The sequence below is a fragment of the Arachis stenosperma genome, chromosome 3, assembly GCF_014773155.1.
Source record: "Arachis stenosperma cultivar V10309 chromosome 3, arast.V10309.gnm1.PFL2, whole genome shotgun sequence".
Lineage (NCBI taxonomy): Eukaryota > Viridiplantae > Streptophyta > Magnoliopsida > Fabales > Fabaceae > Arachis > Arachis stenosperma.
In genome coordinates this window covers 154054218-154068652 of record NC_080379.1, presented here as the reverse complement: position 1 = coordinate 154068652, position 14435 = coordinate 154054218, and the positions used below count along the sequence as shown (strand labels likewise).

The following is a 14435-nucleotide window of genomic DNA, read 5'->3' as shown; positions in this document are numbered from 1 at the left end:
ATTGATTCTAATGATTCTCTAATAGTTTAATTGGTCAGAAAATTAGTGAAGTTATATAAAGGGAAAAAAAGACCATGTTTATAAATTATATTTTGTTTCATTAGTCAGAAAATTAGTGAAGTTATATAAAGGAAAAAAAAAGACCATGTTTATAAATTATAAACAGCAGACTAAAGTAAACTGTCACACCGAACATGCGTACCTATTAAAAATTGGACTCAACTTCCACACCAAAAAAATAGTATAAGTGAAAACATCAACAATTGTAAAAGGAAACTCAACTCGAAGTTACAAAAATGACTATCAAGTTGAATGCGAAATAAAATGATCTTATAGTTAGAATGCCATAACAAAATTATTCTGGGTTGTTAGATTTAGAAAACTCTTAGTGATGGACCATGCTCGTTTCTGGAAATAAAAAACGGTAACAAATCACAAATGGATAGGTAGGAAGGAAGGAACCAACGGAAGTAGGGACAGCAGGTGTAAATGCATGACTGCTCTCTGCATTTTTGCAGTTCTCACTTCCCACTATGCATACTACCCAACCTAGGTCATTAATTATATTATTATTTAATTGACCTATTTATTTTTATTAGGTGAATATTCTCATGAAAATATTTTTATATTAAGATAATATTGTTTATTATTATATGATTAAATTGTTTAACATATTTGACTGAATAATCTAATGGTTGGTAACGTGATTTTTATGATAGTATCCACTTTTATAATATTTTAATTAATAACTTTAACGAAAACTAACATTTTGACATGAATATTTTATATAGGTTTCATAATAAGAAATAAATCAAACTATATAAAGGTAAATAAACTAGACAATAAGATCAATATTACATAAAAAGAAAATATGTCAATAAGTAAAAACTATTTTATTTTATAATGGGTTTCAAAACTAATTTTTAATTAATGAAGGATTTTTTTAGTAATTGTTTATGCGTTTTAATAACAGTTGTTTCATTATTGAATGAATGCATCAGAAACTCAAAAATATTCTGGAAGAAAAAAAAGAAATGAAAGTTGTTTAAAAATCTTGTTAACAAAATCCTTTTATACAAGTAGGTATCTTTGTTTTTTAAATCCTGTGTATGACAATCTCATCACGTAAATTGTATACAAAAATCAAGCAAATTCAAAACATATTATTACTGAAAAGTATGTTAGAGAAGTGATTTCAGGACACATATAAATGAAATTTATGGTTCTAGAAGAAGCTAAGGTTAGTTTTAGGAGTAAAATAATCATGTTGTAACTAACGGGAAGGATTATGCCACGTGGCATATTTTTTTAGCTTGTTCCAATGGTTCTTCCTATATAAAAGGCCTTAACGCCGATATCATAGCTGTGTGTGTGTGCATTAAGATCAGCGTGGTTAGTGGTTACGTTCCACTCCCATTCATATTCCTTTCATTCTCTTCTGTCTTCTCTACCCCTAACTCCCTCTAAGGTACCACTGCTTCTCTTCATCTTACTTTTACATTTTCATATTATATATTATATATGTGCATTACTCAACAACGACTGGTATTTTGGTTTTGTATATTATTATGTGCTCTTTTATCTCTAATCTCTCTAACCTTACAAATGTGAAGAGAATGCTCTTATCTTTAAACTTTGAGCATTATGCATCCTTAGTGAGTTGCCGGTAATGAACACATTCACCACAATTAGAGAGCATTGGTGGTGGCCTTTCCATGTATGGTGAGGACCATGGACCAATATCACAATTATTATTGTTATTGTTTTGCTTTTATATATTGCAGAAAGGCCCCACTGCATAACAACAATGGCTCCCCCTTCAGTTTTGGAGAACTGCTTAGAGGATTCAAACAGGTACACTGTATGACAGTTGTATAACCCCAAGTATAAGGCAAATTAGTTAATGCATATATATACACACAGACTTGGTATTGTTTTTATTTTTCATTACTTTTGTGATGAAACCACAGTGAAACTTACCCTGACATCAATTGGGAGGACATTGGATTTAGTCTAGTTCCCACTGATTACATGTATGTAATGAAATGTGCAAAGGGTGAAAAGTTTTCACATGGAAACCTCATTCGTTATGGAACCTTTGAGGTCAGCCCTGCTGCTGGCATCTTAAATTATGGACAGGTAAAATTTCAAAGGAGCATATCCTATTTATAGTTTCATTTTCATCACAGTTTTTATTTAATTAGCTAACTTCACTCTACATATATACATGAAAATTTGTGGTTGTGTTAGGGGATCTTTGAGGGGCTAAAGGCATATAGAACCGAAGAAGGGTCTATACTTCTGTTTAGGCCAGAGGAGAATGCCCTGCGCATGAAGGCTGGTGCTGACAGATTGTGTATGACTTCCCCATCCGTTGAGCAGTTTATTAATGCTGTCAAGGACACAGTCCTTGCCAACAAACGCTGGGTATGTATGTATTTTCAACTTCGAGATACTTGTGATTTTGATTTTAAAACTTGAACATAAAATGAGGATATAAGAATGAAAACTAAATTGAGGTTGGAACTTGAAACAGGTGCCTCCAGCAGGGAGAGGAACACTGTACCTTAGGCCATTGCTGATGGGAACAGGTGCTGCCTTAGGCGTGGGACCTTCAACTGAGTACACTTTTCTTATTTACTGTTCTCCTGTTAGCAACTATCACAAGGTCTGCTATCGTTATGCTTTTTATCATCAACATAACTAAAAACGATGGAACAAACATCACAACCTTTTTCTTATGAAACTCATTAAGACTAATATCACTTTGTTGATTATGTTTATATAGGGTCCTCTAAACTTCAAAGTGGAGGAGAAACTCTATCGAGCAATATCTGGCTTCTCTGGAACTGGAGGGATTAAGAGTGTCACAAACTATGCCCCGGTAACCACCATGTTATTAGCAACTACCTATTAATCACCATTTTCTCCAACTTAGATATATGTCTATTTTCTTTGGTATAGTTTTGACTTTTGAGATCACTGAAGTTTTAAGGAATCTAGTGAAGCCATAAATTTTGTGTTACATAACTGTGGTCCGGGATTTCATTATTCAATTTAAGTATTTAACTCATTAGATTATGTAGCATACTACAAAGGAGAATGACAACTAAATTAAATGACTTTATTGACTAAACCATACTACTAATTAAGCAAAACAGCCTACCCTCAAAGCTCTATGTTTCTGTTGGTATAGGTTTATCCAGCAACCACTGAAGCAAAGGCAGAAGGGTTCTCCGATGTCTTATTCTTGGATGCAGCAACTGGAAAACATATAGAGGAAGGTTCTGCATGCAATTTGTTTGTAGTTAAGGTACATATCACAAACATGTAGTTACTAATTTACATCCTAAACAAAAATTTGTGATTTAATTCGTTTTTTTTTTTATAATCTTGTGAAGGGAAATGCTATCTGCACTCCCACAATAGATGGAGCCATTCTGCCTGGGATCACTAGAAAATCTGTCATTGCCATTGCCCTTGATTTGGGTTACCAGGTATTTTTTTAATTTTCTCCATTATGTATAGAACTATGGATATTTAAATATTTAATGATCTAACATTTTAAACTAAGGAGTTGGTTGTTGAAATTATGGTTGATCAGGTAACGGAACGCGGCGTAACAGTGGAGGAAATGCTGGTTGCTGATGAATTGTTCTGCACTGGAACTGCAGTGGTTGTGAACAATATTGCATCTGTGACATATAAGAATACAAAGTAAAGTGATCTTAATATCATAGTGAAAAAGACTTGTGCCTAATGAAAATTCATGATGCTAATTGCTAACTAGTAATTGTTGAATGCAGAATTGAATACAAGACAGGAGCAGAGACAGTGGCTCAGAAGCTGCGCAAAACTCTGCTTGGGATTCAAACTGGAACCATTGAGGACAGAAAAGGCTGGACAGTCCGTGTACTTTAGATTTAGAATTATATTAACTAACAATAATCTTATTTATTATGCAATTATGAAAATGAATCAATGATGAATGGTGAATTGATTATTGAATTAGATGAGTCAATGGTGAATGGTGAATTGTGTGATATACAGTAATACAGATACAAAGTCTCAACTACAAGCCTAACTGAATCAACTAACAAACATAACTTCCGTTTTGAACTAGTTGCCAATTTCTACGCTGTTTTCATTTCTTTTTTCGCCTTCCAATTCATGACTCATGAGTGTGAATGGAGGGACCACCATTGCATGAACACTGAACAAGGATCGGATGCATGGCCTATTAAAATATTATCTACAAATAATTTTGAGTAGTTTGGTACATTTATTATAATATTTGTAACGCATCTTTGAGATCAATTAAAGTACATTTTAGAGTCTATCAAAGTAACATTAATGCATCTTAATATAATCAGTTTTAGATCTGCACAACTTCACATGACAATTATTTATTTTTTTGGAAAGATTGTGTTATAGCAGATTAAGTGTAATTTTATTTATTTTTTTCTGGTGCATCATAAATTTGTTGTTCTATGATATTGATAAATTATTGACACGTTATGTATCACGATATATATTTGATTGGTGTTATAATTATTTATTGAATGATTATAATAAGCAAATACATGAGTAATATTATATTCTATAATTTACTAACCTAGTGAACAGCAGGCAAGATCACACGTAATTAATTAAGCAGAAAATGTCATCAACTATATTCATTTTTATCTTTTTCTTGTGCGAGATGAATACATTACTCACATGGTGGTTTAGTTGGAAATACTTTGGTATTTAAATTAAGGAAAAGTATAGGTAACCAATAACATTTTTCCCTTGTTTTGGTTTGTATCTGAATTAACACTAACTCATTCTATGCTTTTTTTATTACTAAAAAGTATTGACCGTCTAATATTTTTCTAAATTAAATGTCTTGAACTCTAATATTGAAAATTGCAAACTTCTCAATAGAAGTCCGAAAGCCTCCTCCAAAAACGTCTAGATTGAGTCTGATCACTCATATTCTGAGTAATAAGATTCAGTAAATTGGTTAGCTTCACCCAGAAAACAGGGTATGAGTTGCTGGTGTTTTTGTAATTCACTTTAGACATTATTATTTTTATATTTTACATCTATCTCTTTTCGGTAATGTATATGAAATTTAGGCATTGGTATAGAACTTTCTCAAAATATTTAAATTGTTGGCCTCTGTGAACAGGCAGAATCTAAGTTCAGTGATTGACTTAACATTTTTACCATGCCACTTCACGCATAGGCATCTTTCGTTTTACATTGGAAAATTTAATTTTGATTCAGTCCCGCTGTAAAACAGTACCTCTTAACTGCAAACCACCCATTTCGCTGTGTGTCGGCGGGCTTATAATGATTTAGAAAGGTGAGAAGAAATGGGGATGGGAACTTACCAGCAGCGGTGAATTTCAAAGCCGTGGCCGAACGGGTGCTTTTTAGCGTCGACAACATTCACTGGCTAAACTATCCCGACCTCTCTTGAGGCATCATATTAATCTTATTAGATTACTTAAATATATGTCAATGACTCCATATCAACTAAAAACAAGACAAAAAAGGTGCTCTCCTATCTTTTGATTAGGAAAGCGGCACATACCAGGGGGTAGCGACTGTTTATTAAAAACACAGGACTCTGCTAAGTGGTAACACGATGTATAGAGTCTGACACCTGCCCGGTGCTGGAAGGTCGGAAGGAGAAGTGTTATAAGATAAGGGATGTATGGATTCTCGAGAAGAGGGGAGCCTCGGTGGTCCCCCCATTATACACAAGCCGCCCGGATCCCACGAGTATGGAAAATTTAATTTTGATTCAGTCCCGCTGTAAAACAATTTTACACGTACACTTAATTACGCAACGTCACGTTAACAAAAAAAAAAATTACACTTTACATTGATCGCATAAAAACATATGTAATTGGACACCTGTATAAAACATTTTACACGATCAATACATTAAAATTAAACTCATACTTTGGATCATACAAACTTCTTTATTACCATATAAGAAATGGTGAGTAATTTGAAATATAATATTAATTAGCCACAAAAAACAGTTGAAATGAGATAAAAAGATCCAAATACACGGATAACATGGAAGGATAGTAAAATGGAGCACAAGATTTTTACTTGGAACTATTTTATCTCATTAATTTTCAAATGAACAAGTGGAAGAATATAACTCATACGATTAGACTCATCTCAAACAGGTCAACAACCAAAATTCGTTCATCATAATTTTTCCTAATGAATATTACTATGGAGTTCATCAACTTCTACCCTTGACACTATTCAGATGTGTTACGAACAAGTCATTCCAAGTATCTGTGAGTCCTGGTAAGCACCAGTGCATGCAATCGTCGTGTTTTTTCCCTCCAGCCGCGGCTGGGTGGGCATCAGCCCTGAACTCACTCAAGTGAGTGATGTCTAAAACAATGAATGTAGATCCCTTGAGAGCCTTATAGAGGTGTCCATTGACCAATCTAACCTCCACGTTTGTCCCATTATTCTTCACAGAGAAGACTTCTTCTACCTGAAAGGGTGATGATCGAATGGACCAGCTTATCAAAGAAGTAAAAACTGGTACTAATGCCGTAATGAGGAATCGCATGCCATTTCATTGGATGAAAGTTCTATTCAGAAAATACTAGATATATGGACCGACCTGCTCTGTTGATAATGGTTTATCCCTTTGGCAGCTACCACCCTGATCCCAATCTCCCCCTTCAAAATGTCTCGGAGATTGAGTGCGGAAAAATTTGACCGCACCTGGTCGTGCCCTCTCCTCGACATATGCGATCTGTGAAGGAATCACTCTCCATATTAAAGTGCACAGAACAAGCACAGAACTGTTTGAACTAGTTGTAAGTTCACAATGCCATCATTGAATTTGCAATCATCAAAAGTTTTGAATTGAACTCACTATTTAGACCTACCGAAGACCTATTACTGAAAGAAGATTCGTTCTGTATGTTCACAACATCCATGAATATGTAAAAAATGGAAAACTTCTCCATACAACAGAATAATATCCAAGTCCACTAGGTGAGGTTGCCTACATATTTCACAAGATTCCACATGGTCATATAGAAAACCATGTCTATGTTCCACCATGAAAACACATGCACAAAAATTTCCTCTTTTTAGTTTGTAATTGTTTTTAAACTCTACCATGAAAGCAGAACAGGGGGCAAAGACATTACCATGTGCTCCAAAGCCATATCCAGGCCTTGATCAGGAGGTAAAGGAGGGAGTACTGGCTGACCCTTCTTGAAAAATAGCATAGGTGATTTCACGGGATCAAATTTTGAAGGGGCCCACCACCTGCTTATATGAACCAAAAACCAGATTAACAAATCAAATTTTCTCATAACTTCAAAAGATATTTCCAAAGAACAGCTACAACAATATTAACTTAAAACAAAAAATGAGGTACAAGCAGTAAAAGGCAGCTCTTCGTGGTTAAAATAAATAAATCATTTAAAAAAAATCCCATACTATCAATCGTCAAAGAAACTCGGGCATCAGCTAAACTATAAAAAGAAAATTAGAAGCAGAACATGAAACTGAAGGACACCGATGAAATCAAGATTGTAAAAATGATCACAAATACAACTTCTGCCTGGTAACCTGCTGAGGTCCTGAGGAAATCCAACACTTGAGTAAATTCACAATCACAGGAAGACATTATGATCAAAGCAATCTTAGGATGCAAAGATTGGTACCTTTTCCCCCTAGAATTCTATTCATTTCTAACATCAACACACAGAAAGGAAAACAACTAGAATATATCATCAATCAAAGGAATATGGAAGCTTACCAGTGACCAGTGTTGAAAATTAGAATATCATGGAAACTTGGAGCTTGTGCCCACGTGCTTTCTGGAACATCAACATCAACTCTATATCCCTCTTTAAATCCAAGAGATTCCAAGGCACCGCCATTTTGATTTGCTGACCATCTGGATCAAAACAGAGAAAGAAGATCAGAGGTTAACAATGAACAATAAACGATTCCACATAGTCCAGTAGACAGTAGTGGCACATGAGATAACCTTAACCATGAAATCTCAACCAATAAGAGAACATATGACATGAATCCTATATTAGTTCTTATCAAGAGTATACTTACCGGAGAAAATCACAAACAGTTTTTATGGGGGCAACCAAAATGTTTTTCAAATTTGGACTCAATGCAACATCAGCATAGAACATAACAGAAGTGCCATTTCAATTTTCAAAGAAATCCGCAGAATTGACATCAACAACATTACAACAGCATAAGAATGACAAAACCACAAAGCTTACCTACCATAACGTGCGAGGAGATTGGTCCGGTGATAGGCAATGGTGAGATTGTGGCTGAGAAAGGTGAATCCGCGGTCAGCGCCAACGGGACGCCACTTCTTCACTTGCCCACTGGAGACGCTCTTGAGAGTGCAGAAGAGCGACACAAACATGTTCCTATTCAACGAGTCCCCAACAAACCCTGCACTGCACAACTCCCATCATTCACAATGCCATAAAGCATACAACTTCATTCTCAGAACCCTAAAACCTGAAGTGCCGGTTACCGACAATGCCAAAAGCTCAAAACTTTGTTCCGATAATCAAAATCGAAAAACAGGAAGAAACTAAGCGAGTACCAATGCTGACGTGTCTGTGGTTTTCGAGGAACGCAAGTGGGTCGAACTGGGGGAGATCGCAGCGGTGAGGCTTCCAGCGCCACGTGGCGAGTTGTTGAGCGTTGGATTTGTTGGCGGAGATGCAATTCCAACCCTTAAAGATCTCCTTGCAGGTGTTATCATACCTGGGTTTTCCGGGCGCATCGTGGATCCATGTGCCATCAGTGTAGTCGCATGAAGAAGAATGGATTTGGAAGGTGCGGAGAGAAGAGGAGCGGGAGGTGGAAGGGGTGGAGGAAGTGTTCCTGAACTGGGAGAGGATGAGGAAGATGGAGGTGAAGCAGAGAAGGGAGAGAAGAGGGAAGAGAGGGATTTTCTTAGCGTTGGGTGGTTCCCTTGTAGTTGTGGCCATGGCATATTTCATGGACAGGTGCAGTCGCCGCTAACAATAGCACGTTTTTAACTCTCTACATTCTTCTAAGTTCTAACTTCTAACACATTTCTTTCTACAGTGAGGCTCTGAGCTTGTTTGGTTTCAGTCAGTTGCTAAAAAAGTTTTTTAGTTTTTATTTTTTAGTTAAACCTCAATCTGAACCTGGCAATTTCACTAAGTTCAGTTTAGGTAATTAACTTAATTAAATTTTTTTTGATAAAATAATTTAAATAATAAATAATTTTAATAAAAAAATTATTTATAAATAAATTATTTTGTGTTTAAATTTTTAATTTTAAAAGTATTTATTTTATAAAAATGTGATGAAAAATAAAAGTATTATGAGAGAGGTCATTTTTTTAACTTCTCTATAAATTCTTAAATAATTTTTTAAAAAATGACAATTTAATTTTAAAAATTGCACCGAACATTAATATTACTATTTTTTATAAGTCAAAAATTAAAAAAAATTATTTCTAAAATTTTGAAATGACCCTAACTCTTATTTCATCTTTTATGGTTTGAAAAGTTAGATTGTGATATCTAATGACTAATTTTGTCAAATTTTCTATTTCTTTTGTTAATATTTCTATTCAGAGCCAATCGAATTTATCTATATATAAATTAATTCAATACGTGTTAAATAATTATTTAAAAAAATAAAAGTATAAAACGTCCCATGTCTAATCAATATAACATTATCGTTTTAGAGAGCTTAAAACGTTTTACTTTTTTTATTCTTTCGTTGTTTATACATTTAAAACCTTAAATAGAAAGATGAACTACATAGAGCAATCTTTAACTTCTAATTTTCATAAAAAACTAAGGTTAATGAGATTTATCAAGAAATTGAGAACAATAAAAAAATAAAAAAAGTTCGAACACCCAAGTTACAATTGTAAGTGTTATGCAGTCTTATACTAGTAAGTTATATATCCTCTCTGTTTGGTTGTTTTTAGTCCTACCTTGACCACATTAGATTTATTATATTAGTTATTTGTAATAAGAGAATATAAATCTTATATTATTTAGAATAATAAACTTTGTCTTATTTATTAGTTTTATATTATTTAAATTATAAATTTTTTTTTTAATTAGTATAAATAACTCATGTACTATTTGTTTATAAAATAAAGTTGATTTGAATATGAAATAAGTTGTATTTATTTTTTTTTTAATTCTTTGAGAATAAGAGATCAGTTTAATATCGAAACAAGACCTTGTGAACCAAACTAATGCTGGGATGTCATTTGTCAATCTTGGCGAGATTAGCAACCTGGTGAAAATAGTCATGAACCCACTCAATGATGCACCTCTTACTCTCAGAGAGCTTAGAGAAAAATAAACACACATCTTATTTCATATTCAAATCAATTTCATTTCATAAAAGAATAGTACATGAGTTATTTATACTAGTGAAAAAAGAAAAAACCTTTATTACTTAAATAATGTGAGACTAATAGATAACACAAAATTCACCGTCCTAAATAATATAGAACTTGTATTCCCTTATTACAAATAACTAATATAATTAACCTATTAACTTTACTTACATTTTGACAGTCTATGAACAACAATTAGAAGTTAAAGATTGCTCTATGCAGCTCATCCTTCTATTTAAGGTTTTAAATACATGGACAACAAAAAAAAAGAAAAATTAAACAATTTAGGATTTTCAAAATGATAGCGTAGTGCTGATTTTGTCCCTTTAAATAATGGATTAATGTTACACGTTAACAAAATTCGTTAGTTCTAGACGAAAATATTAACGGAAGAAATAGAAGAGGACAAAATTAATCATTAGAGACAATCTCATTGTTTAATCAATAGGAGACAGAATGAGGTTAGTGAAATGACTAAGAGAGTTGGATTGAAATTTTACTCTTTATTTTTTAGTATATTTAGTAAATTTTTAACAATTAAATTAAAAATATTAAAAATATTTTTTTTAAAATACAATTTATATTTTTTAACTAAAATATATTTTAACATAATAAATAAAAATATTTTTATATTATTATACTTAAATATAATTAATAAATAAAAAATATTATAATTTAAAAATTAAAAAATATATATTTTTTTAAAATATTTTTTTATAAACTCACTCAAAAAATTCTTATATCAACATTAACAAAATTAACAATAGCCGGGGAGTGTCTTATATAGAGATAATAACCGAAAAATAGTTAAAAATTTTGAATTTTATATTTAAATAAATAAAAAATATATTATTTTTAACAATATACCCAACTGGGACAAATTGTTTGAATACATAAGAATTATAATTTTATAACACACTAATATATTTGTGTTTAAAAAGCATTTCACATAAATGTGTAAAAAAAATTGAGTCTTAATTTGCCATTTATTGCATTTTGCATGAGGCTAACGTAAAATCAAGTATGCTTTGCTTAGATTTTAGTTCAATTTTAGTAATAAAGTATATTGGCTAAATTTGTATCAATAATTTTAATTTAAAGAGCAAAGCAATGATTTTTTATTTAAATAAATAAAAAAATAGATTAATTCTCTAAATACGCATAAATAAAAACTGTTATTAAAATGCGCATAACCATCTCAACTGCAGCACACACAAAATGAATTATGCCTCCAATTTAAGCCCGACACCTATAAAATAGTACAAAGAATCCATGCTACTTATCACGGTAAATTTTAGAAAGTTAAATTTAACAGTGTTTGTATAATTTTCAAGAGTGTTTGAGAATGCTCTAGATGGTTCTGGAACGTTCTAGAATGTCCTAGAAGGTCCCAAAATACCCTAAAAAGTTCTAGAAGACTATGCAAGGTTGTAGAGTATTCTAGAAGAGTGTAGATGTATATAGGGGTATGAAGAATGGTATGGAACAATCTAGAAGTAATTAGAAAAATATGGTAGGATAGATATTTGTAGTGAAGGTTCTAGATGATTAATCTAGATCGTTGATTAGATTTAATCCTAACCATCCATTAAGGAGGTGGATGGCTATAAATAGGAGGTAAGAGTTAGTGTGAATCACTTGTAACAAACACTTGAGTAATAAAGTGCTCTTTCCACCAAAGCTTCCTATCCTTGTATTCTCTTATGTTCTTAGATTTCTTTCTAAGTATTTGAGGGTTAAGCCGTTGGAGTGTGTCCAAGGTCGTGACAATTTGGTATCAGAGCAAGGTTCAAGAGGGAGCACAAGTGGTTTGTGGGTATGGCTTCTAGTGTAACCATGGAGCGTGTTGAGTCTTAAAGGGGAAGTAATGTTATTCCTTCTCAACGGGGAGGCAGGGAGGCCTGTTGTTCAAGTGAGCCTAGAGGTAATGACTCTAAATTCTTAGAAGATAGAGTTTCTATGTTGGAGAATGTTCTATCCTCTATGGATGAACGCTTCCAAAGGATAGAACATGACAAGGAGACCCTCGAGGCTCACGTGTTAGGAGAACTAGATGCTTTCAAAGAAAGTGTTTCGAGGGTTACCTGAAACTGGAGGTCGATCTCGGACGAGATCTTCTGGAGCTGCTATGTCTGACTTGTTGGACTTAGTGGTGGTGCTGATCTTTCGTCACCGGAGGGTGGTAGTACCTGCAAGGGACTCCGATGCTTAAGTTAGCAAGGGTATTAAGCAGGTTTTTAGTAGAATTAGAGTATGAGTTATACCTGGGTGCTCCAGTGTATTTATAATGGTGTGGAGTGACCTTTTTAGATAAGATAAGTTAGTTATCTTATCTTATCTTATATTATCTTTAACTGGGATCCTCATATCTTCAAGGGAACCGCCTTTATCTCTATAGGCTTAGGCTGCCTTTGGATTTGGGTTGTGTTCCTTTATTTGGGCCCTTTAATGGGCTTCCTTGGCAATTTTGACCGAGCTCTTTGAGAAGAGGTCGGATAATTGGACCTGAAGAGGTCGGTTGCTCTGTCGCTAAACATACCAGGTCGGGTGGCTCGATCCTGGGTATGAACAGTGCCCCTGCTCGAGCTCGGTCTTTCTTTTGAGGTGGAGCCTTAGTCTTAGGACTTCGAACCTTCTTGGATGAAGCCGAACTCGAGCACTTGGTCGACTTCTTCTTTGTAGGATGTTCTTCTTTCTTTTGAATGCGAAACGCTTTGTTTCTTTTAGAAGTGCGCGCTTTATCGCTCTGGCTTTGGGAATATGCGAGGTTTTAATACCCTCATTAATTGATTTTAATGCTCCGTTTCTCTTGGTTCTTTTATTTTGAATTTTGTATCCAAGAAACGGTTTTATTTTTTCTGTAACTTCCCCTCTTTTTCTCTGTTTCGTTCTGCATTTTCATTTTTTCCTGTGATGCTTGGTACTTTGTTGGTGCTTTGCTTCGAGGGACGTCTTTCATCGCTCCATCTTTCAACTTTTCTTCAGAGCTTCTTTCTTTTCTCCAGGTTGGTTTCGACTTTCTTCTTCTTTACTTTCTTTCGTTGCTTTGCCTTCGATTTTTGATAAAGCTTTAGTTTTTCGTTCGGAACGCATGCTAGAAAGTCTGAACCTTTTCGCAGCGTTATGCTCAATTGTTGTTGTGATGCATGTTTTCTGTTTTCTTTGCTGACCTTATGCATGCTCTTGGGTGGATTTCCTTGCTGTTTTGATGCTATTAGGGCTTTGCATTTTGCTGTATTTTATTTGCTTTGTAGCTTTCTGGTATAATAACTTTGACTTCGTTTGATTCTTTCTAGAGAAAAAAGGTTACGTCTTTGATGTCCTCCGTTTGGGATTTTTTTCTTATTTTGCTTGAACTACTGCTTTTATTGCTCGTTTGATGACTTTGTTTGAAGAGGGTTGCTTTCTTTGTTGAAAGATGATGTGAGACTTCACTCTGTTACTGCCTCCAAAGGATGCCCCTGGACCTTGGGTTGTGTTCTGGGGTTTTTCTTTTTACTGTTGAGTCTGCTATTTGCTGTTTATTTTGCTTCCGAGTAGTTTTGGTAGTGATCCCGTTTTCTCTTTTTCTTGCTGTAGGACTAGTTGACCTCATGTCTTCTCGCAAAAATATTGTCGAGAGGTCCTCCCAGGTCCCTGATGGCATGGCCGACTGGGTGGATTCTATGGTTCTCATGTGTGTCTCGCTGGCTGACTCTGAGTCTTGTGAACATCTTAGGAAGTTTCATAGGGTTTGTAGCAATGGTAGTGATGAAAAAAATTACGAGCTTGTGTCCCCTAATTCAGAAGAGAGAGTTTGTTTTTTAACTCGGGTTGCTGGAGATCGTCCTTTTTTCTATGTGTATGATTTCTTTTTTGACCAAATGAATATCACCCTTCCTTTCACTCCTTTTGAAACCAATCTGTTGTGGTCTTGTAATGTAGCTCCGTCCCAACTTCACCCCGATTCCTGGGGCTTTATAAAGATCTTCCAACTACTGTGTCGTGAACTTGGCGTCCCTGCCTCGCAATCCCT

At 34.2% G+C, this 14435-nt stretch overlaps 2 protein-coding genes across 2 annotated transcripts; one reads left to right on the top strand and one right to left on the bottom strand.

Moving 5' to 3' along the window:
- Window positions 1-1397: 1397 nt before the first annotated feature.
- LOC130970266 (branched-chain-amino-acid aminotransferase 6-like) lies at window positions 1398-3978 on the top strand. The gene is made up of 10 exons (XM_057896290.1): window positions 1398-1468; window positions 1785-1854; window positions 1971-2139; window positions 2251-2427; window positions 2537-2668; window positions 2789-2884; window positions 3197-3313; window positions 3402-3497; window positions 3605-3717; window positions 3807-3978. The coding sequence occupies exons 2-10, from the start codon at window positions 1808-1810 to the stop codon at window positions 3919-3921; spliced, it is 1062 nt and encodes a 353-aa protein (XP_057752273.1). The 5' UTR covers window positions 1398-1468; window positions 1785-1807; the 3' UTR covers window positions 3922-3978.
- A 2018-nt stretch (window positions 3979-5996) lies between these two features.
- Window positions 5997-9110, bottom strand: LOC130967908 (protein trichome birefringence-like 13). The gene is made up of 6 exons (XM_057892955.1): window positions 8627-9110; window positions 8289-8469; window positions 7802-7942; window positions 7185-7305; window positions 6647-6781; window positions 5997-6514 (listed from the first exon to the last, which is right to left on the bottom strand). The coding sequence occupies exons 1-6, from the start codon at window positions 9027-9029 to the stop codon at window positions 6251-6253; spliced, it is 1245 nt and encodes a 414-aa protein (XP_057748938.1). The 5' UTR covers window positions 9030-9110; the 3' UTR covers window positions 5997-6250.
- Window positions 9111-14435: the final 5325 nt, after the last annotated feature.

Coding starts and splice junctions, on each gene's coding strand:
- LOC130970266 (XM_057896290.1), top strand. CDS start 1,808: ATGGCTCCCCCTTCAGTTTTGGAGAACTGCTTAGAGGATTCAAACAG. Junction 2,140..2,250: donor GCATCTTAAATTATGGACAG/GTAAAATTTCAA, acceptor TGGTTGTGTTAG/GGGATCTTTGAGGGGCTAAA. Junction 2,669..2,788: donor CTGTTAGCAACTATCACAAG/GTCTGCTATCGT, acceptor ATGTTTATATAG/GGTCCTCTAAACTTCAAAGT.
- LOC130967908 (XM_057892955.1), bottom strand. CDS start 9,029: ATGAAATATGCCATGGCCACAACTACAAGGGAACCACCCAACGCTAAG. Junction 7,943..8,288: donor CTCCTCGCACGTTATGGTAG/GTAAGCTTTGTG, acceptor GTTTTGATCCAG/ATGGTCAGCAAATCAAAATG. Junction 6,515..6,646: donor AACCATTATCAACAGAGCAG/GTCGGTCCATAT, acceptor TCACCCTTTCAG/GTAGAAGAAGTCTTCTCTGT.